We start from the raw sequence: 25,651 nt of genomic DNA on the forward strand, positions 1-25,651 counted from the left end.
TATAAACCTGGAACAGTAAATGCAGTGCTTACCATTCTGGCTTCACACCCACCATCATCACCATTTTCAGAGCAATCCTTTTGTGCAAATTCCATTTTTCTATTGATGTTGCTAAACAGATGACTCCAATTAGCAGTAGGTGAAAATCTTGGAAATAAGAAGATGCTACCTGAAATTACAATTAAACCCATGATTATTTAGGCTGATGGAGGAAAAATAAAATTACACAAGGACATTATTTCATTGCTCTTAACTCTTGCATTCAACTAAGTAATCTTTCTACTTTGTCAAGAGAAATGTTGATGTGTTTGACTACATATTTAAATTTGGTCTATATCTTACCCAGAAATAGTAGTATTAAGGGAAAATATACAGAAAAAAAGAGTTTCCAGGAATGCAGATTTTTAAGTAGCTGAGTGACATCAGACAAAGGACTTCCATGTCTTAATTTCTCCATCTGTAAACTAGGTCAATTGGTTTATGCTCCTATCATAAAACGTTAATGACTGTGATTTGGGGAGGTTCTGAGTTGAGCTTTCAGCTCACCAATATCTTCATTTCCACTCATATTTTAAACAGTTTCAACTTCAAAATTAGTTATTACAAAATAAATAACCTTCAGTGGAGTTGACATTTTAAGCCATTTTTTGTTAACATCATTCCGATTTAGTAGAGTGTTTACCAAAGTATGCTCTGAAGTATGTCAGGTACATAATATTTTTTCTCAAAAAAATTTTTGTGGTCAAATAAGTTTAAAAAACAGACTTCTGAAATACTAGAATATTCTTTCCTGTAAACCTCCTCAAAACTTTAAAATGTGAACAAATATTGTCACTCTCAAAGTGTGAGATTCCATATATTTCATATTTTTTTCATACTTATCTAATCATAGACACCTTATTTTTAAATTTTTAGGTGAAGTACCTCATGGGAATGATACTGAAGAAACTGACTCTAGGAATTGCTTGGCTAACCTGAATCACAAGGCTGCGCTGAAATAAAAGGATTATAAGAGAAATTATCTCTTTTTTTAAAGATTTTATTTATTTATCTTTAGAAGGGAAGGGAAGGAGAGAGGGAGAGAAACATCAATGTATGGTTGCCTTTCGTGCATCCCCTGCTGGGAACCAGCCTGCAACCCAGGCATGTGTCCTGACTGGGAATCGAACCTCGACTGTCTGATTCGCAGGCCCACGCTCAATCCACTGAGCTACACCAGCCAGGGTGAGAAATTATCTCTTTTTTAAAAATCAATAATATCTAGTAAAGAATGGAAGAGTTGTAACAAAACTATTCTAATATTATGAAAACATAGAGAAATAGGACAATTACCTTTCATGATGATTTTGTTATTTTAAACTACACCTGCATTTTTAATATAGCTTACTAAGCTTGGTTTCATTTAAAAAAATAATTGAAAATTAGCCTTGCATAGAAGTGAACAAGTGGACATCTTTATGATTATCAAAAAAGTGAACTTATCGTGCTTTTCAAAGTTTATATTTATCTCTTTACATTTTGTAGTAATTGTATAACAGAAAGTAAATACATTAATTTTATTTCATTTACTACTTACTCTAACATTGACTAAACATCTACCATGCATCAAAACTGTTACATAAGCAGGGGATATAGGTATCAAATCTGACAGTTTTCCTTCTTCACACCCCTTCAATGCTCAAATATCAAACCTTTCTAAATAGATCCTACTATTTCACTGTGTTGCGGAGCTCTGTTTATTTTCTTCCTAGCATATAACATTGTGTAAATACTGCTTGTTTACCTGCTTGTTGCATTTCTTCTCTATTCCACCACACCTTCTGTTTTACTAGCCATTGCATATTTGGCACCTAGCACAGTTCTGCCATGGAGTAGGAGCTCAGTAAATAGTATTGAATAAATGAGAGGAGGAAGAGAATTAATAAACAAGCTATGGTCACTGAGCTCCTGAGTCCCAACTGCCTACACTCTCTTCCCCAAATTCTATCCTCCTACCTCCCTCAACCCTTAGTAGGTATAAGTATTCTATCAATGTATTAATCTACTAGTGTTTTCAGACCATATTTTCTCCCTGGTTCTATCCCTGCCTCTCTGAATTTTTCTTCTTGGCCTTCTTAGAAAATTACTTTTCTTTTGCTCTTTTCTTAAAGGCTGATATTTGGCAGGGTTTTGTCTGCAGTCCTCTTGTTTTATACACCAATGGTTGAATCTTATGATTTTGATTTCTATTTCTATGTGAATAAAGTAATATCTGGCATCCAGTAGGCATTCAATACATATTTGTTGAATGAATGCTAAAACACTAAAATCTTTACATTCAATCCATTTGAATTTCCCACAGATATCCAAAATCTCAACATACCCCTTTTTGTGGTGATTGAAATTTTTATCTACTTAATTTCTCAGGCCAGAAAACTGAGGGTCGGCCATGACTCCCTTTTCAACTTTCAATACCTGTCTATTAGTCACCAAGTCCTATTATTTCTAGTTCCTTCAAATCTTTTCAATATTTCTACTTTTTTCTCTTTGCACATTATTACCTTCATTAAGCTCCTCATCATTTCTCATATGTTTACTGTATGATCTGTCCTTTTCTAATCCACCCCTTATAATTGTTGTAGTCTTTTTTCTAAAGTGTAAATATGATCACATAATTGTTCTTCTTGTATTTCTTCAGTGGACTTCATGTCTTTTAAGACCAAACCTAATCTTCTCAACATGACTATAAGACTCTTCATCATTTAATTCCATCTCATCTCTCCAGCTTAGTCTTTCAGCTCCACCAATTTCTTCCTATGTGTCCAGTCCCCAAACATAAAGATGCTCTAATACCTGCTTGTCCTTTAACTGGAATGATTCCTTTCTCCCACCTTGGCTACCTCCCATCTTCCTTCATGAATGAACTCAGATGTCAGTTCTTCTAAAATGCCTTCCTTGACCACCCCAGAACAGGTGGGATATCACTTGCTTTTGTAATAGTACATCTTAATCTACATAGAGATCATTTCTTTATTTAACCATCCTTTTCACTTGAATAGACATATTTTGAAGCCACAGATGTGTCTTATCAATCACTATTTTATGGACTTGGCACATACCTGGCACATATTGGCACTCAACAGATGTTGAATTAATTAGTCTAAACTCAAGGAGTTTACAGGTTATTAGACAAGGAAAAAACAAGTTAACAAAGAACATGACAATTATCACTGGTGCATGAGAGCCACATCTTCAAGGTGTGGTTGAGGTTTCAAAGAGTAAGTGGCCACTTTTCCTAAGGGAATTTGGAAAGTCTTACAGAACTTAATACTTGATAATTGTAAGATAAATAGATGTTGGAACTTTCTTCTTCCCTTATTTCTTTTACAGTTTTGTTCATTGAACTAATCCCACTGATCCTATCTTAACAATACTATATACTTAAATGAGATCACAAATGCAGTATTACTTTGAAAACACAAAGGAACACATAGAAGCAAGTCATTTCTAGTAAGTGATTAAACACAGAAATGGTCCAGGACCATGAGACTTGCTTTTTATAATCCCTTTAGATTATACCAGCAGTTGAAAGGTTTTGTCTACAAAGAATTAGATAGTAAATATTTTAGACTTTGTGAGCCTTATGATATCTATCATAACTACTCAACCTGTCTTTGTAGCACAAAAGTAGCCAAAGATAATGTGCAAATGGATGACCATGACTGGGTATGTGTCCAATAAAACTTTACTTTAAAAATTGGGTCACAGGCATCCTCAGACTCCTGGTTCGTCAATTCTATAATAGAACATATAAATAAATCATGGCCTGCAGCCCAACTGTCTAAATGAAATTAGTTGTTAAACCTAAGAAAGGATTTTTGCATTCTCTGTTTTTCATTGTATTACCCATTCTTCATTTTTCATCAGAGTTAATGTATTTGAAGAACATTAGCCACAGGCAGATGTTTGTGTTTATATGCTAATTGTATAGAAGGTAATAAGAGAAGGTGATATTGGTTTGTAAATGACACTGATAAATATAACTATTTTCAAGGAAAAATTAGTATGTCAAATAAAATTCTCAATGAAATTTAAAGTCCATTTGCAACACCAAGATAGTTATATTTCTGTTTGAAATGGGATTTCATAAAAAAAAAAACACATGGGTTTTTGTGATCAGAGCACCTGGGTTCTCTCTTAGTTATGTGACTTATACCAGTTCAGCAACCCTCCTACAAGTCAATATACTTACCCATGAAAGTCAATACTTCACATCAAGTTTGTGAAATAAATGAGATATGTGTCCTTTTTTCAGTTCTAATGTGTACATTTATAAAGCCTATATTTTGATAATATGTTTAAGAGAATATTTACTTGGGTTGATGAAATGGTCAAATTCCAGTTTTCACTTTAATTGACCTACTAGAAGATTTGACATATTGGATCATTGCCTCATTCTTAAAACATCTGCTTCACTCACACTTCAGAACCCCACACTCATGTGGTCTTCCTCCTACCTCAATAGCCTACTGTTCTCAGTCTTTGCTAGCACTATCTCTTCTCTTAATGCTGTAGCTCAGTTGGTCCTCTTTTCTTTTCTCTCTTCACTCACTCTCTAAATGTTCTCATCAAATCTTAGGGTTTTAAACACCATGTATGTGGTGAGGACTCTCAAATCTACATTTCTAGCTGTTATGTCTCATGAACTCCAGACTCATTTGTTTCTAACTGCCTACTCAATGACTTCACTTAGATGTAAAGGAGGTCATTGAAACTTAATGTCCAACACTGAACTCTAGTCATCATTCTCTCCCCTGCAACATGCCTATTTTGTTCATAGTCTTTATTCCAATTGATGGCAACAACGTTTCTACAGTTGGCTGATCAAAACTGTCAGGCTTTTACACTCCTTCCATTCTTTCATGTGCCATATCAAATCATTCAGGAAATTATTGATAGAACATCAATAAAAATAATACATTCAATATCCCTATTACTATCCCTGGTCTGAATTACCATTGCCTCTCACCTGGATTATTGCAAAAACCTACTAGGTAGTAGTTTTTCTACCTTCTCAACATGTTATCCTTTTACAGTAAAAGTCAAATTAAATCAATCATATCACCCTGTTCCTCCAAGCTCTTTAGAGGGTCTAACTTCATTCAGAGTTAAAACCTTATTGTGGCCTACTTTGGCTCTACATGGTCCAGTTTCTGTTCACATTATCTCTCTGACATCATCTTCTATCATTCTCTCCTTCACTCACTCTGCTCAGTCACACTGCAGACATATGTGTGCCTTAATTAAGGTCTTTCCACTGGGCATTTCCCCTTCAGCAATAGTTGTTCTCCACATTTGCAAATGGCTCACTTACTCATTTCCTGTAAATCTTCATTCATGTATGGACACCTCACTGAGGTCTACTCTGCCCATTCTATTTAAAACTGCAGCCCTGGCTGGTGTGGTTCAGTGGATTGTGAAGCAAAGGGTCACTGGTTCAACTCCCAGTCAGGGCAAATGCTTGGGTTGCTGGCCAGGTCCCTGATAGAGGTCATATGAGAGGCAACCACACACTGATGTTTCTCTCCCTCTCTTTCTCACTCTCTTCCCCTCTGTCCAAATATAAAATGTTTTAAAAAAACTGCAACCCTCTCCTGATCCTCATTCTCCTGTTGCATTTTTTCATAGCCCCAATTACATTCTATCTCCCTAAGTAATTTACCTATTCATTAAGGCATATTTTTTGTTGTCTTGTTTCTCCTTAGAAAGACAGGGATTTTTTTTAATTTGTTTTACTCATTGATGTATTCTGAAATGCCTGGCAGAATCCTAGGGCATAAATATTTATTAAATAACTGAGTAAAACATGTAATATAATATTTTATGATACATATGTGTATCTTTACATTTATAAGTCTCAAATGTATATATACATGTGTTTTTAATAATAATAATAAAACTATTGTAGGACACCTAATTGGGCACACTAAATATTTAGCACTTCCAATTTTATTTAACCAATGAGAGAAATTTCAACTTGCTGAGATTCTTCTATACAGAAATCAGTTCTGTAAGATACAGGTATTCAACATATGCTTGATAAGTAGACAAAGTAAAGTTGAAACTGTGGTGGCTAAAAAGAGAGATGTGTAGGGCTCTGAACCTAGATAAAGATATTATAGACATATTGTTCTCTTCAATGATAAGAGTTAAGATTCCAAAATGCTGCTGTAGGCTAGAATGATAGTTTAATACTATCAAACTTGAACTGTGAATACTAAAGTGCATAAGAATATTTAATACTTAATTTGTGCTATTGTGTTATATATATGATTTGATTTGGTTGTTATAACCACTGTGTGTCATTATCATTCCTCACTTACAGATGAGAAACAAAGTTGTTAAAGGACATGATCAGGATCACACAAGTAGTTTCTGGTGAATATATGATTTTAAAGCTTAGGTCTTCTGACTAAATCTCTAGCCCTTTCCTGGCAGCTACTTCTGAGTAAATATTTTTCAGCTGTTTCTGAGTTAAAGGTCAGTTGCCCTGTCTGGACAGAGCATCACAAGACTGAAAAACAGTTTTCTCCACTTCCTCCAAAGTCCTAAGGACTTTGATTGTTTCAAGTTCCAGTTAAAGTTAAGAGGAGGAAAAAATTTACAAAGTTTAAAATGAATTTAAGCTGAAATACCTGAGGGGAGATGATAAACTCACTTTGCCTTTGCAACAATCAGAATGTTTCTAGAAGGGGCAGCTGTCAGCCCCATGGGGAGGCAGCTCCCTGGGCCTACGGGGCAGCTGCATCCAAGACCACCTGCTTCTGGAAGAAAGAGCCAGACTTCTCAGAGGTCAGTCTGTTCAATACAGGGTGAGTGCAGGGTCAAGGGCCCTCAGTATGTTCAGCAAAGAGAACTTGCAGTGTGACCTCCCCAAAGGATGGCTCCATCTCCATTCTGAGTTCTGACGATGCCACCACTTGTCACATTGTGGTCTTGAGGCACACAGGTAATGGGGCTGCCTCTTTGACACATTGTGATGGAACCTATACCCCAAGCTGCAGTCCCCTCAATCATGAACTCCGTAAAATTCCTTTCCAACCATGCTCAATGTCCAAGTCTGGACATACACCTCATGGGTGGCTTCAGTGAGGACTTGCAGTTGTCACAAAAACTTACTCATCAACTTCTTAGTGAATTTCACAGACAAGAAGATGATACTCACTTAGTGACATCATGTGTGACAAAATTAAATGACCTGGAAGAAAATAAAAACCACTTTCTAATAATTTATGGCCTTGCTATGAACATTAAAATGCAGAGATTTATAGAGCCTTCTTCCAAGATTGGGGTCGGAGAGGAACTCTGTATTACATGAGAGCATTAACAGGAAGACCAATGATTATTATTCACAGTGCAAAGACACAGATTTGCGTAGGACCAAACTCCTGTATGTCACTTCCACATGTGGATTTCTGTACAGCAAGATGACAAGCAAATACTAGAGAACTTTTCCAGTTCACCTCTGGCTGAGATCCCTCACTTCGTGGAACATACTGGATCTACCTGATGTTTAAAAAAACTCCAACAAACATGCTATATCATGGAAATAGAGTTTAACTCTACAAGAAAAAAAAATGAAGATGGCTTATGGGAAAAACTTCTTTCTCCAAGAAGCTAAAAACAGGAATTACTGAAGAAAGCAACTTTTGGCATGACAAAGACCATTGTAGAAGATTGGATAGAATATGAATTTACAGTCTACATCCATTGAGTCCTAGTGTCTTTCAAATGACTTTCAAAATAAAATCTTATTTTGGCAAAGAAAAAAACAAAAATAGTCCTACAGTGATCTATTCACTTTTGTTGGTATACAAATAATAATAATACTAAAATTGACTGCTTACTATGTAAAGACACTGCATTTATTAACTATTAAATACTTAAGTGTCATTGCAAACTAGAGGTAGTTTCTGTAAGATAAAGAAGATGATGGTGACAATTGAAGTTGGGGTGCTGGGGTAAAGGAAGGGAATTGGGGTCTGGAAACCATAAAGGCTGGAGGTGGGAAAACTTGAAGGGGATACTATATTTATTTTCAAATCTAAGCAACACTATCATGTGAGAGAAAGATGAGGTTTAATTTGCAGAATCTTTGCTGTCAGATAAAAGTTTAAAGAGTCAAAGTGACTGAGTTTCAGACTTTGGCTCAATACAGTTGGAGTCACTTAAGTGTTAAAATGATTTAAAAATGGTATTGATTTTCTTGTGAGATATATTAGGCCTGCACAGAGGAAGCCTTTAAGCACTTCCTGAGTCATCTCATTTGTAAGGGGTATTGTGGAGGAGATTCCTTGGCTAGAGTAGAATGAGTCAGAAAAATTCCTTTCCAAGTCTAAGATTCTGCAACTATTAATTTATCCTGAGGCTGGCATATTGGGAATAAAGGACTTCTGGACAGCAATCAGCAGCCCGAGTAATGCAACTGTCGTGGGTGCCTAGAATTTTGCTGCCTCTTGTGGAGCCTCTACATCCTCAAAAGAGGCAGAGCTCTTTCTTTAGCAGTTTCCACAAAGCCAGGCCTTCCTAGGTACCCTTTTCCTCCTTTCTCCCTATAACCTGCTTGCTATGGAAATGCCCCATGATTCCAGTTAATCTTGCTTCTATCTAAGCCTCTCGTAAAATGCTGATTCAGTCATTTTGATTATTATTAAGTCATAAGAGACAAATATGTGATGATTAAACTTAATTATCTCTGACAGTGGGCCCATACAAACCAGCTAGACAGGGGTTACTAATTTGACAGCTTATTTTTTCAGGAGTTGCCAAACCCTTCTTCTTATAGCTTTTGTATTGATAGTCATATAGCACATTGAGACATTTGAACAACTTAGTTTATAGCTCCTGGATTTGGGGGAGAACAAAGCTTAAGTCTGGGGGTGAGAGGAACTAAAGTTCTGTGCTAGTTACATTCTTCTAAATCACTGGTGCCTGGGAGGAATGCAATAAGAAAAGAGGAGCAGGAAGGATCAGAAATGCAAAAATTAAAAAAAAAGAAAAGGACTCCAAAATGGGCAGGAAACCTGAAAATAAGGAAAGGAATAATATAGCTTCTCCCATGGGGTCGACATGGGGAGGAGGCAGTACACTGTGTCCCAGGTTAGTTAAAAAGAAAATCTTCACCTACTTTATAAAACAGATGGGCTCCATGATAATAAGATTTAACCCTGGCAGAAGAAAGAAGCCCAAAGGTAAAAAATTGCATAGACTAGCATCTTGAACTTGACATCTTTCCTGAGAATGTTGTGGCTTTGGTTTAGGCAGTTGTGTACTGAGTTAGCTGCAGACTGTGTGGAGATAAGGTATTCTAGTTTAATACATTTCCCAGTTTTAATGGGAAACTGAATTCACTTTCTTCAGATGGTACCCTTAGGTTGCATACAGGTAAGAAGACCTCTCAGTATGAATAAACTCCTCTAAGCAAAAACAAAATAGAAACACATGTAAAAGTTAATTTGGCATTATCTTTTTTAAAAAAATTTATTTGGTTATTTTTCAAGTACAGTTTTCTGTCTATTTCTCCCATCCCAGCCCACCCCGCCCCGTGCTCCCCACTTCTCTCCCATTTCCATCCCCCTTAGTTCTTGTCCCTGTGTCCTTCATATTTGTTCCTCCAAATCCCTCCCCTATGGCAGATATCTGGAAAAGAAAACATGGACACTTTTTCTTAGTAAAAACAAAAATTACTTTTCCACACTGTGTGACACTGAATTCTGCTATCTACAAAATGATTATGCAGGTTGTGAAAGAATTTGCCCTCTTGTTGGGAGTGATGCACCAGAATATGTCAGTCTGGGAAGATTGGACACATTTCTCCTACTCACACACACACAACTCAAGAAACTGCAGCCTGTGTTTTGTTCTCGTCCACCTAAAGGAGGCTACACACGCTGAGAACAGAAACAACTGGAAGTTTGGAGGACTTACATGGAAGCATTATTAACAGGATTATTGCTCCCTTTGAATATAACTTATTTAATGAAAATATCGGCAGAAAACAAGGAGTCTAATTATGACAAATAATTGTAAGACAACTTACCTTTGAAGATGTCATGATCCCAAGCAATGGGAGCATTAGACCAGGCAGCAAAGCTGTTACAGACAGAGGCAAAAGTTCTGTAAGCCAAAATATGGCAACAATAAAGAGTACGTAGGCACATTTTGCTTCCTGGAAAGACCAAAACACAAGGTGAAATAATGAGGCTGGGCAATGATCATTCATATCACAACCACATTTGCTAAATGGAGCTATGTCACAGAGAAAGTAAGGAGAAACTCTGAGCCCTGCCCAGTGTGGTTTGCTTGGTTGAAGCACAGTCGCATAAACTGAAAGGTCATGGGTTCAATTCCCAATCAGGGCACATACCTGAGTTGCAGGTTCAGTCCCTAGTCTAAAGATAAAAACCCTTGCAGGTGTTTCTCTCTCTCTCTCCCACCCTTCCCCTTTCTCTAAAATCAATCAGCATGTCCTCAGGTGAGGATAAAAAATAAAAGAAAAATAAAAAACAAGCAACTCTGGGGCCTCCGCTCTTTGATTTGGGCAGTAAACTGTCAGTTTTTAGGGTTTCCAAGAGCCAAAATTTAGTACATGTGAAAAAACCAAAACATTTAAAAATCGTCATTCTTTAAGTTTCCTTCACATTTCCTTCAAAACAGGTAACGGCATATAGTCAACTTTCTGTGCCCATCCCAGTGTATATGTATGCTACTTCCCAACTCAGTTGGCTGATGAAATGCACTCCCAGTTTTACGGAGTGCAGAAATGGCCAAGTTACTGCCTTTCCTCTGGGGCATCCGACTTTAAATTGTATTCCTTGCTGCCTAGTTATTTGGGACCCCACATACACATGCTTTCCCTTCCTTCTACTAAAAGGGGGAAATCAACCTAGAAGAAAATTTTCACTCTACTTTGTTTCAAAGGAAGACAATGCCAACCTATGTACCATGGATGAGACTGAATTAACTCTTAAATGATATGAACCTGGAGGTGAAGAACCTTCTGCCTTGCTTTTTAGAAAGACAGCTGACCTCCTCAGGAGACATGGAGACCCTCCAGGACTGAGACACTTATTAGAATTTGCTGCTTTGTTAGGTATAAAACTGCAGGTCTCTGTTTATGGGCATTGTTAAGAAATTGTTGTTGAGATCTACAATGGCATAGGAGTAAGTGGAAGCTGCACTAACCTCCTTACAGAGCCAGGAATTACAACTAAATTAAAGAGAAATTGTCCTGAATAACCAACTGAATACTAACTGGATAGAAGCCTTATAACCAAGGACAAATGGAGGAAACCACTTCACCACAAGACTAGAGGCACAGGAGGGCAGGCTGGGCTCCCATGTGCTGCAGCTGAAGTTCCAAAGAGATATTTCAGTGGCCAGAGGGCTCCTCTCTGAGAACTGTGGGGACTAAACCCCAAGCCAGGGATCCCCAGCCTACAGTACCAGAGCCAGGGAAGAAACCCAAATAACATCCAGCTCTGAAAAGCAGTGGGATTTCTTTCCACCAGGGAGAGATAGTTAGAGACATAAAATCCTCTTAAAGGGCCAGCAACTCTGGCCCTTTAAATCCTCTTAAGAGTCAGAGAAGGACACTATATAATCATAAAGAGAACAATCCAACAAGAGGCAATAACCCTAGTAAACACTGATGCATCCAGCACAGGAGCACCTAAATATGTAAAACAACTCCTGATGGACATGAATGGAGAGATCAACAGAAGCACAGTCATGGTAGGGGATTTTAATACCTTATTGACTTTAAATGATAGATCTTCCAGACAGGAAATCAAGAAGACAGCAGCCATAAACAACACCCTAGATAAATAAATTTAATTGATATCTTCAGAGCATTTCACCCCCCAAAGCAGAATATACATACTTTTCAAGTGTACATGGAATGTTTTCTAGGATAGACCATATTTTAGAACACAAAAGAAATCTCAATAAATTTAAGAAGACTGAAATCATATCAAACATCTTCTCTGACCACAATGCTATGTAACTAGAAATCAATCACAAGAAAAACATGGAAAAACATGCAAGGACATAGAAGCTAAATAACATGCTATTAAACGATGAATAGGTCAACAATGAGATAAAGGAAGAAACTAAAAGATACCTGGAAACAAATGAAAATGAGAATACAGCAATCCAAAATCTGTGGGACACTAGAAAAGCAATCCTTAGAAAAGAAATTCATAGCATTACAGGTCTAGCTCAAAAAAAAAAAAATCCCAAAAAGTTTAAATAAACAATCTAACTTTAAACTTAAAGGAACTTGAAAAGGAATAACAAACAAAGCCCAAAGTGTGTAGAAGGAAGAAATAGTAAAAATCATAAAAGAAATAAACAAAATAGAGTCTAAAATATGATACAAAAGATCAGTGAATCCAAGAGCTGGTTCTTTGAAAAGATAAACAAGATTGATAAACTTTAACCAGACTCATCAAGAAGAAAATGAGAGAGAATACAAATAAATAAAATCAGAAATGAAAGAGGAGAAATAACAACAGACTCAAAGAAATACAAAAGATTGCAAGAAAATATTTTGAACAACTATATGCCAACAAACAGCACAACCTTGCTGAAATGGATAAATTCCTAAAAACATACAATCTTACAAAATGAGATCAGGAAGAATCAGGGAACCTGAATAGACAGACTAACTCAGTGAAACTGAAGTAGGAATGAAAGAACTCCCAAGACTTCCAGTTAGGATGGTGGCATAGGTGACACACTTTGCCTCCTACTGCAACAAAAAGAATTACAACTAACCTCAAAACAAAAATATACTCAGACCTGCCAGAAAATCGAACTGTATGGAAGTACAACCACCGAGGACTTAAGGAAGCCATATTCATCCAGGCAGGTAAAAAGGGTAAAGACACAGAGCTTTGGTGGAGAGGACATGAAGTAGTGTGGAGAGGTGGTGGTGACAGCAGCAGAACAGGTGGTTCATATTCACATGTGGTAGATAAAATTAGGATGGACACCTTGGTAGCGAGTGATCCCAGCCCCAAACTAGACTGCACAGCCCAGGGCTCCAGCTCTGGGAAGATAAAGCCCTATAACCTCTGGCTATAAAAACAGTGGGGGCTGAGGCAGTGGAAGGTACTGCCAGTTTCTCAGGAGGGCTCATTAAAGGGCCCAACAGGACTTAGAACATATGCAAACCCACCCACTCAGGGACACACCACAAGGATAACAGCTGGAAGGGCATGTCACATACGGAAAGTAGGTGAAGTGACTGGAAACGGGACAAATGCCAGGCAAACTGCCAGAAGCCAGGCAGCAGCACTGTCCTCTCTCTGACTCCTCCCCCTACACAGAGCCACAAAGCAGTGAGGTGGGTTGCCACACCCTGGTTAATACAGCAGGTTCCACCCCATACTACTTAATAGGTGCACTAACACAGGGACTCAAAGCAGCTCTACCTAATACACAGAACAAACACAGGGAGGCTGCCAAATTGAGAAGACAAAGAAATATGGCCCAAATGAAAGAACAGAACAACACCTCAGAAAAAGAACTAAATGAAACATACATAGCCAACCTACCAGATGGAGAATTCAAAACACTGGTGATCAGGGTGCTCAGAGAACTCAATGTGTATGGCAAAAACATAAGGAAAGAAATGAAGGTTACACTGAATGAAATAAGAAAAATCCATAGGGAACCAAGAATGAAGGGAAGAAAGCTAGTATTCAAGTCAACAATTTGGAACATAAGGAAGAAATGAACAGTGAACTAGAAAAGAATGAAGAAATAAGAATTCAAAAAACAAGGAGAGAATAAGAAGACTCTAGGACATCTAGTGAAGTGCCAACATCCAAATCATAGGGATTCCAGAAGGATAAGAGGAAGAGTAAGAAAAAGAAAACTTAATTTGAAAAATAATGAAAGAAACTTCCCTAATTTGGTGAAGGAAATAGACATACAAGTCAGAGAAGTACAGAGAATCCCAAACAAGTTGGACCTAAGGAGGACCACACCAAGACACATCATAATTAAAAACGTTAAAGGTTAAACATAAAGAGAGAATCTTAGAAATAGCAAGAGAAAAGCAGAGAGTTACCCACAAAGGAGTTCTCATAAGTCTGTCAACTGATTTCTCAAGAAAAAGTTATACACAAGGAAAGACTGGCAAGAAGTATTCAAGTGATGTAAAGCAAGGACCTATAGCCAAGATTACTCTATACAGCAAAGCTATCATTTAGAATGGAAGGGCAAATAAAGTGCTTCCTAGACAAGGTAAAGCTCAAGGAAATAATAATCATCAAGCCATTATTACATAAAATGTTAAAGGGACTTACTTAAGAAAAAGAATATCAAAACTATGAACATTAAAATGACAACAAATTCACAACCATTGACAGAATTTAAAAAATAAAACCAGCCCTGGCTGGTGTGCCTCCATGGATTGAGTGCTGGCCTGTGAACCAAAGGGTTGCTGGTTCAATTCCCAGTCAGGGCAAATGCCTAGGTTGTAGGCCAGGTCCCAGTGGAGGGTGTGCTGGAGGCAACCACACACTGATGTTTCCCTTCCTTCTCCTCTCCAAAAATGCATAAATAAAATCTTTAAAAAAATAAAAACAAACAAAACTAAGCAAGTTACCAGAAGAAGAACAGAATCATAAACACGGAGATGATTTGGAGGGTTTTAGCTGGCAAGAGAAAGGAGGAGATTGGGAGAAAAGGTACAGAAATTAAGAAGCATAATTGGTAGGTACAAAATAGACAGGGTATGTTAAGAATAGTATACAAAGTGGAGGACCCAAAAAAACTTACATGCATGACCCATGGACATGAACTAAGGGTAGGAATTGTTGTAGGGAAGGGGGGTGCCAGGTAGAGGGGAACAAAGGGGGAAGAACTGGGACGACTATAAAAGCATAAGCTATAAAATATACTTTAAAAAGCTCCTAACAAACAAAAGCCCTGGACCAGATGGCTTCATGGGTAAATTTGTGCTAAACATTCCCAGAATAACTAACACCTTTCTCAAACTATTTCACAAAATTCAAGAATAAGGAAGGATCCCAAGCTTATTTTACAAGGCCATCATTATCCTAATTCCAAAACCAGATAAAGACACTACAAAGAAAGAAAATTATAGGCCAACATCGCTGATGAACATAAATGCTAAAATCCTCAACAAAATATTAGCAATGAAATACAGCAATACATCAAAACAACAACAACAACCCTTGATCAAGAAAGATTTATTCCAGGAATTTAAGGTTGGTATGACACCCACAAATCAATAAATGTCATTCACCACATAAGCAAAATGAAATATAAGAACCATGTATTCATATCATTAGGTGTAGAAAAACATTAGATAAAAGCCAGCACCCATTTATAATAATAAAAAGCCTCTCAGCAAAATGGGTATAGAGGGAATATACATAAAAATAATAATTTTTATACATAAAAATAATAAAGACCATATATGACAAACCCATGTCCAGCATCATATTCCATGGACAAAAAGCACAAGTGTTCCACCTAAGATAGGGAACAAGACAGGGATGTCTGCTTTCACTTTTCTTGTTCAACATAGCACGGGAAGTCCTAGCCACAGCAATCAGACAAGATGAGGAAATAAAAGACATCCAAATTGGAAAGGAAGTAGTAAAACTGTCTTTATTTGAAGATGATATGATATCCTACTTAAAGAACCCCAAAGATTCCAACAAGAAATTACTAGAACTGATAAATTAATTCAGCAAAGTAGCAGGATACAAAATTAAGAACCTGAAATCAGTTGCAATTTTATATATCAATAATGAACTAAAGGAAAGGGAAATTAAGAAAACAATCCCATTCATAATTGCTTCAAAAAAATAAAATACCCAAGAATAAGTAACACCAAGGCTGTAAAAGGCCTGTTCTTTAAAAAAAATTAAGGCACTGGGTAGGCCTGTTCATGGGTAGGAAGAATTAACATCATTAAAATGTCCATGCTACCCAAAGTACTCTATGGATTCAATGCAATTTCTATCAAGATTCCAATGATGTATTTTATAGAACTAGAAAAAATATTTCAAAAATTGTATGTGACTGTTAATGGCCCCCCATGGCAACAGTGAATTTGAGAAAGAAGAATAAAGTCAGAGGAATCATGCTACCTAATATCAAACTATACTATAAGACCATAGTGATCAAAATAGTGTGGTACTGGTATAGAAAGAGACACAGAGGTCAATGGAACAGAATAGAGCCCAGAAATAAATCCATATCTTTATAGCCAATTAAAAAATATTTGACAGAAGATGCAAGCACATGCAATAAGCTAAAGATAGTTTATTCAATAAATAGTCTTGGGAGTACTGGACAGATGCATTAGAAAAGTGAAACTAGATCACCTTCTTACACCACACACAAGAATAAAATCAGAATGGAATAAATGCTTAAATATTAGAACTGAAACCATAAAAATTCTAAAGGAAACTATACTCTGTAAAATCTCAGACATTACTTGTAGCAATATTTTATCTGGTATATCTTCCCAAGTAACAGAAACAAAAGAAATAATAAACAAATGAGTCTACATCACACTAAAAAGATTTTGTTCAGCAAAGGACACCATCAACAAAATAAAAAAGACAACCAATGCCCCGGAAGAACATATTCACTGATACATCTGATGAGGGGTTAGTATCCAAAATTTAGAAAGAACTTACAAAACTCAACACCAAAAAACAAACAAACAAACCCAAGCAATCCAATTAACAGTGGGCAAAGGACATGAACAGACACTTTTCCAAACAGGACATATTGATGGCCAATAGACATGAAAAGATGCTCAGCCTCACTAATCATTGGAGAAATGAACATTAAAACCACAGTGAGATAATATCTCACACTTGTCAGAATGGCTATCATTAATAAATCAACAAACAATGAGTACTAGTGAGGAAGTGGAGAAAGGGAAACCCTTTTACACTGTTGGTGGGAGTGCATATTGGAGCAGCCTTTGTGGAAAGCAGTATGAAGGTACCTCAAAAAAATTAAAAGTGAATATGCCTTTTGACCCAGCAGTCCCACATCCTGAAATACATCCAAAGGAATCCAAAACACTGATTTAAAATAGCTTAAGCACCCTTATGTTCATTACAGTCTTACTTACAATCACTAAGATATGGAAGCAGCCCCGGTGTCCATCAGTAGATGAGTAGATAAAACAACTATAGGACATTCACACAATGGAATACTATTCATCCATAAAACAGAAGAAAATGTTACCCCCTTGCAACAGCATGGAGAGGCCTGGGAAACATTATGCTAAGTGAAATAGGTTAGTCAGAGAAAGACAAATACCATATGATTTCACTCATATGTGAATCTAATGAACAAATTGAACTAACAAGCAAAACAGAGACAAATCTGTAGATAGAGAGCAGGCTGACAGCTGAGGGAGGCAGAGGTAGGTGATGGAGGGATAGAGCAAAAAGGAAAAAAGGAGTTATTGGCGTGCATAACAAGCAGTGCTGGAGGTGGGCAGGGAATAACAAGGGGGCTAAATGGTAATGGCAATAAATACGATAAAATGTTCAAATAGAAAGAAAGTTTTGAAATTCATCATTACATTTGGCTGGCATAAATAATTTTCATATAAAATAATCTAGAGCACACTAAGTGATCATAAAGATTAGTATATATTATATATCACCTTGTTTTGCTCTCACACAATTTAATCTTTGCAAATTCTGAGCCGAATTGGACAATTTACAAAAAGTGCCTGAGTTTAATGAAATCTTTTGGTTAAGATTTTTCCAGAGCAATACAATGTCTAGCTCTGTTGCCCTCCTAGTCACCTACTTCACAGTGACCGCTGTGGGCTTGGTATCTACTCATCCAGCATCTTCACACTTTCAGTGAGTTTCTAAGAAATCTTTTTTTTTTTTTAGATTTTATTTATTTATCTTTAGAGGGGAAGGAAAGGAGAGAGGGAGAGAAATATCAATGTATGGTTGCCTCTTGTGTGTCTGCTACTGGGAACTGGCCTGCAACCCAGGCACGTGCCCTGACTGGGAATCGAACTGAGATCCTTTGGTTCCCAGGCCTGCGTTCAATCCACTGAGTTACACCAGCCAGGGCAAGAAATCTTTAATAATCCAGAATTGTGTCATATTTAATTGTGTTTATCTTTACAAAGGAGAAAGGTGCTTTGATGTTGACAGTTTTATACAAAATCTGATTCTACAATTTTGAAGAAAAAATAAAACAAAACTGAGCCTTGACTGAATCTTCCTAAGTTGTTCTGGAAAGTGTTTGTGAATACCAGTAATTTAAAGTGCCAGTGTAGGAGAAAAACTAGGCCTGCACTTTTTCTTACTTAGAAAACACATGAATAACCCTAAATCTCCTCCTGATGACTTTATGTTCTCTATTGTAGAAAGGTAACAAGAACCTAGATTTCAAAGACAAAATGGACTTTTTAATATCTTGCTCTTTAGGTACACCTAACCATTCTCTTGATCTTCTGTCTTCCTGTCATTTTACCTCTCAGATCTGCCCCTCAGCCTCAACCCCACTCCTTCCACTGCAGGCAAGGCTGTTCCAAAACCACATCATCTTCCAAGAAAACACTTTGACTTTTGTCAATCCTTTGCATACAGTCAGATTATGGGGCTAGTCACTCTGACAACTACCTGCAGCACCAATCCATAAGGAACTGCTAAACCAAAAAAAAAAAAATGAAGGGACAGAAAGATGGTGGGAGGGATGAAGAGAAGGAAGGGAAGGAAAGGGTGAGAGGGAGGGGAGGAAGGAAAGCAAGGAGAGAGGAAGAAATGATGTTAGCTAATTCTGTTCATCACACATAACCCTTCTCATTAGGGATGAAATTTCATTTCAACATTGATCAGCTTCATCTGTACAGTCATATTCTGCTCAGATAGAGCAACTTTGGAGACAGAATAAAAAGGATGATTTCTAGTATCAAATTATTAGCTTGCCTGGAATACTTTCATATTTTAACAAGCCCAGCCCTGATATAAAACAAGCAAGTCAGTGATTTTTAGTAGCTGATTAAAAATAATTTAAAAGTCTTCATCTTGTATTGAAGGCCACTTATGGTCTAACTATAATAAGACTTACCCCATTACTTCCTGATATCAACTCTATTTTTAAACAGTGTTCTTTACATATCTTCCTGACATTTATATTCTGATACCTTATCTCAACATACAGTCCTTTACTGATGAACTCTGGTCCATAATATTCAACAGTAAATCATACCAGTAAGTCCCCAGATGTCCTTAAGTGCCAGCTACCACTGCCTGTGACCATATTTTTGACTATTGTACTCTTTGACCTAGTGTGATTCTTTAGAGGAAGCAGTTGCAAGCTCATGGCCAAGTTTAGCAAGAGAATAAAATTTATTTGAGTCAAAATGCTGTGTGTGTGCTTGAGTCAGGATTTGAAGACCATATTAAAAATAAAATATGAATTCTGGCTTTTCTTGAAAAACTAAGGAATTTGGTAACATTGGGATCAGATTCTTCTATGTCAATGATTCTCCAGACTTAAGAAAAGCTTCCCTTTTAAAGACTGGTGTGTACTTTTCAGTTCTGTACAATACCACCACTTCATTCACACATTCCCTTACCCTCTTAGAATCTTTCAGCGAGTAAGATCTCTACTATGAAAAATGTTGCCTACCTGCTCTGCCTTGCATATCTTACTTCACCATCCCAGAACCAACACTTGGATTGATCATTCAAATTTCTCTGTGGAGCCACCCTGTGGTCCATGGACCAATAGCATGAGCGTGATCTGAAAGCTGTAAGAAGTGCAGAATCTCAGGCCCTTCCCCCAACATATTGAATTAGAACCGGGAAGTTCCTGAGGTTATTCTTATACAGGTTAAAGTTTGAAAAGCATGACCTACTTTCTCTTTCAGATCTTCCATTTTACCTTTAACTCTTTACTCAACTTTCAAACAGAAACTTGTTTCCAGGTAGTGTCCTTCCATTCAAGCTGAATCCCTAGATTGATAACCTGTTTTGAAAACTTGCCCATCCTTCAATGTGTGGTTCAAATTTATATGTTGTCTGCGGAGCTTCCCCCAACCACTTATGTGCACTTCATATTTTTGTATATGAATCACTGGCTAAGGCACCATATCTGCATGGTTCTTGGTAGCTGCCTTCCAGGAATTTGTGGGGAATGCCTCATTTTTCCGTATCTTAAAGCTCAAAGTCTAGAAAAGGAGGATAACAGAATTATTGGTCTCTGAGGGATACGATGGCTATCTGTCTCAATTTTCTGATTAGCAACCATTTTCAATCTCAAAAGTGTGCCTCTTTGGCTGATAAACCACACATAATCATTCTACTGATGGGACCATCCTAAGGATATTTCTTCTTTCATTTCCTGTTTTCTATTACATGATCTTTCTTGGTCAGGCTTGGAGTCATGGGCAGGAAAGTGTTCTTTCCCAACAACACTTTAAGCATTCAACAACAGACACAATGTCAAGTATTTTCTTTCAGGAATCTTACATTAAAATATATAGGTTCATTGGGGATTTTTACATCAAAGATCTGTGAATATTCTTGTTAAGAAGAATGGAACAGAGGGTCACAGAGGATCCAGATGGTAGGGAGATGGCGGCGGTACACTGGAGTCTCAGGGACCGGAGCAAAGACAGGGCCCAGTGCCCGGTATGAAGCACCCGGTGTGCCTGGGTCAGTGCTCAGCACTCCGGACTGGCTCCTGGTGCATCTCCCTCGGACTCTTTGGGAGCCCTGGACCTGCTGAAGGGTCCTTGGGAGAGAGCTGGGTTATCAGCTCCCTCCTGCCCCAGCCAAGCAAGGTTGGGTGCTGGGAGAGACTTGTTTGCTAGAGTTCACAGAGAGGGTGCTGAGGACAAAGGGCTGAGATCAACCCAGGACTCTGTGGTCTCCAGCCCCAGAGAACTAGGAGGCACAGTGTGGAGCTCTGATTCCCATAGTCAGAGCCACCCGGTCTGCTCCCCACCCAGCCTGACAGTGAACCTGAGGTTGGGCGGAGGGCCTGAAGTTCCCCCACAGAACTGGGACCGGCCTATGCCCAAACCGCTGGGAACCAGGCAGCTTGGCTGGGGCATGCTTCCCCTGCAACCCAGCCCACAGTGGTAACCCCTGGGAAAAGAGCGCTGTGAGGAAGTCCTAGATCCCCTTCATTGGGCAGTGGGGAGAGGTGCCAGTTTGGCTCTTGGGAGAGCGCTGGTAGAAGACCACACTAATCGCCCCTCAGCCTGCTGCAGCCAGAAAAAATGGTTTGGCCAGTTTGAAACCAACAAGAGATTTTTTAAAGTAATTTTTTAATTGTTTTATCTTTCAATACTTTTTTCTTCTTTTCTGTTTTATTCATTCTTCCTTTTTTCCAAACGTCTTGCTTTTTCCTCTCTTCCCCTGCCTTTTTTTCTTTTTATTCACAAGTGACACAAACAACTTGGAACTGCAAAAAGACCAGAGCTGGACCCAAAGAAGAGGCTTCCCAACAGTAGAGTCAGAGAGACAAATTTCACTTTGCCATAGCAGAGAAGCCACAAGTTGCTGCATATTTGTATTATTATTATTTTTCATTATTCTCACTTCTTTTATATTTCAATAGTATCTTTGTGTTCCTCCTCTTTCTGTAGAGGCTTCTTTGCCTTGGCTGGTTATATTGTATCATTTGACAGGTTTCCCCTGTTCTCTCTTCCACAGTATATTGCTAATTTTCTATACTTCACGTAACTTGTGTTCCTTCAGATCACATAGAGTCTGTCATATGATTGTTGCTCTAATATTGTTGTAAATAATAGCTGTTCTATACAATTGTAAATACTTCACAACACATCTCCTGGATCTTAGTCCACTTCACAGTTTCCTGAATTCTATTACTGGAGTGATTAACTCTATTTGCTCACATACTATACCTATTTACTATCCTTTACTCTCACCTTACCCCAGAATCTGACTGACTGCAACCTCGCTGCTTTCTAGATCCAACTCACTAGCCTTCCCTCTCCAACAAGAGACTAATCTTGTGTCCACCCCCTCTTAAAAGTAGCAAGTTGGGTTGAAGATTATGGTTAACACTATATATAGCCTAAAGATCTTCTATCTCTTTTCTACTGGCTGTGACTGTAAATATCATAAAATACTCTCCTGCAGTCATAAACCATTTTCCCTCCCCTTCCAGCTGATCACACACACACACACACACACACACACACACACACGGAGTAGGTGGAAGCAGAGGACACCAGGATAACTGAAGAAGACTGCACCACTGAATTTCACAGGCATTCCACCAAAGAAGTTCACACCATAAACCCAGGGAGTCAGAACAGATCAATTTAAGAAGCTGAGGCTAACAAGAAGAGTCTCACAAACAATGGGAAGACAAAGAAACAATCCCCAAATGAAAGGAAAGGAGGAAGCCTCAGAAAGAATGCTAGATGAAACAGAGGAAAGTCAACTATCATATTGAATTCAAAGCACTGGTTATCAGGAAGTTCAAAGAGCTCACAATGAGCTACCAGAAACTACAGGGGAGCCACAGTGATCTCACTGAACACTATATCAATGTGATAAAGGAAATAGAAACTATCAGCAAGGGCCAAAAGGAAATGAAGAATACAATTTCTGAATTGAAGATCACAAGAGAAGGAATCAAAAGCAGAATTGATGAAGTAGATGATCGGATCAGTGAGTTGGAGGACAAAGTAGAAAAGAACTCACAGAAAGAGCAAGAAAAGGAAAAGAGGATCAGAAAGAATAAAGAGGAATTAAAAGAAATGCAAGACAATATGAAACGTAATAATATCTGAAAATAGGGATACCAGGAGAAGAAAAAGAACAAGGGATAGAAAACCTATTTGAAAAAATAATGAGGGAAAACTTCCCTACTTTGATCAGAGAAAAAGTCACAGAAATCCAAGAATCACAGAGAGTTGCAATCAAGAAAAACCCAAAGAGGCCCACTTCAAGGCATATCATCATTAAAATGGCAAAGTTCCAAGATAAAGAGAGAATCTTAAAGGCAGCAAGGGGAGAAAAGAAACTAACATACAAGGGAGCCCCAATAAGGTTAGCTACTGACTTCTCAATGGAAACACTCCAAGCAAGAAGAGAATGGCAAGAAATATTCCAAGTAATGAGAACCAGAGGCCTGCAACCAAGGATAGTTTACCCAGCAAGGCTCTCAATCAAGATAGAAGGCCAAATAAAGAGCTTCCAAGACAAAAGAAGTCTAAAACAATACACCTCCACAAAACCAACTCTTCAAGAGATGCTAAAGCACTGCTTTAAGGAAGGTAAAGAGAAAGACAGAGAGAAACACAGGTACAAAAATGGCAATGAATAAGTACCTATCAATAATAACATTAAATGTAAATGGATTAAATGCTCTAATCAAAAGACATAGAATAGCTAAGTGGAAAAGAAAGCATGACCCACACATATGCTGCCTACAAGAGACCCACCTCAGGATAAAAGACCTACACAGACTAAAGTGAAGGGCTGGAAACAAATTTTCCAAGCAAATGGATAAGAAAGAAAAGCTGGGGTAGCAATTCTCATATCACACAAAATAGACCTCAAAAAGAGGGCCATAAAAAGAGACCCAGAAGGTCACTTCATAATACTCAAGGGAAGAATCCACCGAGAAGACATTAACATCGTAAATACATATGCACCCAACATAGGAGCACCCAAATACATCAAGAAAATCTTAGAGGACTTCAAGAAAGATATTGACAGCAACACAATTATAGTAGGGAATTTTAACACCCCACTGTCAAAAATGGACAGATGTTCCAAACGAAATCTCAACAAAGATATTATGGCATTGAACAATGCCCTAGGTGAAATGGACTTAACTGATATATACAGAGCCCTTCATCCCAAAGAGCGAAATGCACATTCTTTTCAAATGCACATGGAACATTTTCAAAAATAGACCACATGATAGGACACAAAATGAGCCTCAACAAATTCAAGAAAACTGAAATCATACCAAGCATTTTCTCCAACCACAAGGGGCTGATATTGGAAACCAACCCCGAAAGAAAAAACCCAAAACACTCAAAATCGTGCAGATTGAATTGTATGCTATTAAACAATGAATGGATCAAGAATGAAATTAGAGAAGAAATCAAAAAGTTTCTGGAAACAAATGAAAAGGAACTCACAACAACCCAAAACTTATGGGACACAGTGAAAGCAGTCCTGAGAGGGAAGTTCATAGCAATACAGGCCTACCTAAAGAAGATAGAAACATTTCAAAAAAACAGCCTAACACTACACCTGCAAGAACTTGAGGAACAACAACAAAGGCAGCCCAGAGCAAATAGAAGGAAGAAAATAATCAAGATCAGAGCAGAATTAAATGACATAGAGACCAAAAGCACAATTGAAAAAATCAATGAAGCCAGGAGCTGGTTTTTTTAAAAGATAATCAAAATAGACTTTCATTAGGCTCATCAAGAAAAGAAGAGAGAAGACACAAATAAACACAATCAGAAATAAAAGAGGAGAGATTACAACTGATATCACAGAAATACAAAGGATTGTAAGAAATTACTATGAAGAACTGTATGCCAAGAAATTTGAGAACCTAGGGGAAATGGACAAATTTCTAGAAAAATGTAATCTTCCAAAACTCAATGAAGAAGAAGCAGAAAACCTGAACAGATCAATAACAGCAGAAGAAATTGAAGCCGTAATCAACAAACTCCTGTCACACAAAAGCCTGGACCAGATGGTTTCACAGAGAATTCTACAAAGCATTTAAAGAAGAGCTAACCCCTGTTCTCCACTGACTATTCCAAAAAATCCAAAATGATGGAAGACTCCCAAACTCCTTTTATGAAGCCAGCATCATCCTAATTCCAAAACCAGTTAGAGACACAACAAAGAAAGAAAACTTCAAGCCAATATCGGTGATGAACATAGATGCTAAAATCCTCAACTAAATATTGGAAATCCCATCCAACAATACATTAAAAAGATCATACACCATGAGCAAGTGGGATTCATCCCAGGGATGCAAGGATGGTTCAACATTCACAAATCAGTAAATGTAATACATCACATAAACAAAAGCAAAGACAAAAATCACATGATCATATCAATAGACAGGGAAAAAGCTTTTGATTAGGTACAACACCCATCCATAATAAAAACACTCAGCAGAGTGGGAATAGAGGGAGCATTCCTCAATATAATAAAGGCCATATATGAGAGACCTACAGCCAACATCATACTCAAGGGACAAAAACTAAAATCTTTTCCACTAAGATCAGGAACAAGACAAAGTTGTCCACTTTCACCACTTCTATTCAACATAGTATTGGAAGTTTTAGACACAGCAATCAGACAAGAAAAAATAAAAGGCATCTGAGTCGGAAAGGAGGAAACAAAACTGTCACTGTTGGCAGATGACATGATAGTGTACATAGAAAATCCTATAGATTCGACCAAAAAAACTGCTCAACCTAATAAATTAATTTGACAAAACAGCAGAATATAAAGTAAATATCCAGAAATCAAAGGCATTTTTGTATACTAATAATGAATCAGCAGAAACAGAAATCAAGAAAAAATCACATTTGATATAGCAAAAAGAA

General features: G+C 37.7%; 1 protein-coding gene and 1 pseudogene across 1 annotated transcript in view; one reads left to right on the top strand and one right to left on the bottom strand.

Annotated features, from left to right (window-relative positions):
- The window catches only part of SLC13A1 (solute carrier family 13 member 1), a 122,153-nt gene that overhangs the window by 70,084 nt on the left and 26,418 nt on the right, over positions 1 to 25,651 (bottom strand). Inside the window, exons 2-3 of the mRNA XM_037125670.2 lie at positions 10,079 to 10,207; positions 33 to 169 (exon numbers count right to left, since the gene is read on the bottom strand). Of these exons, the coding sequence (XP_036981565.2) occupies positions 33 to 169; positions 10,079 to 10,207 (266 nt within the window). The remainder of the gene's footprint in view (positions 1 to 32; positions 170 to 10,078; positions 10,208 to 25,651) is intronic.
- LOC119034592 (protein N-terminal asparagine amidohydrolase-like) lies at positions 3,523 to 7,660 on the top strand (annotated as a pseudogene).

This window comes from Artibeus jamaicensis, unplaced genomic scaffold, assembly GCF_021234435.1.
Source record: "Artibeus jamaicensis isolate MK-2021 breed Jamaican fruit bat unplaced genomic scaffold, CSHL_Jam_final contig_540, whole genome shotgun sequence".
Lineage (NCBI taxonomy): Eukaryota > Metazoa > Chordata > Mammalia > Chiroptera > Phyllostomidae > Artibeus > Artibeus jamaicensis.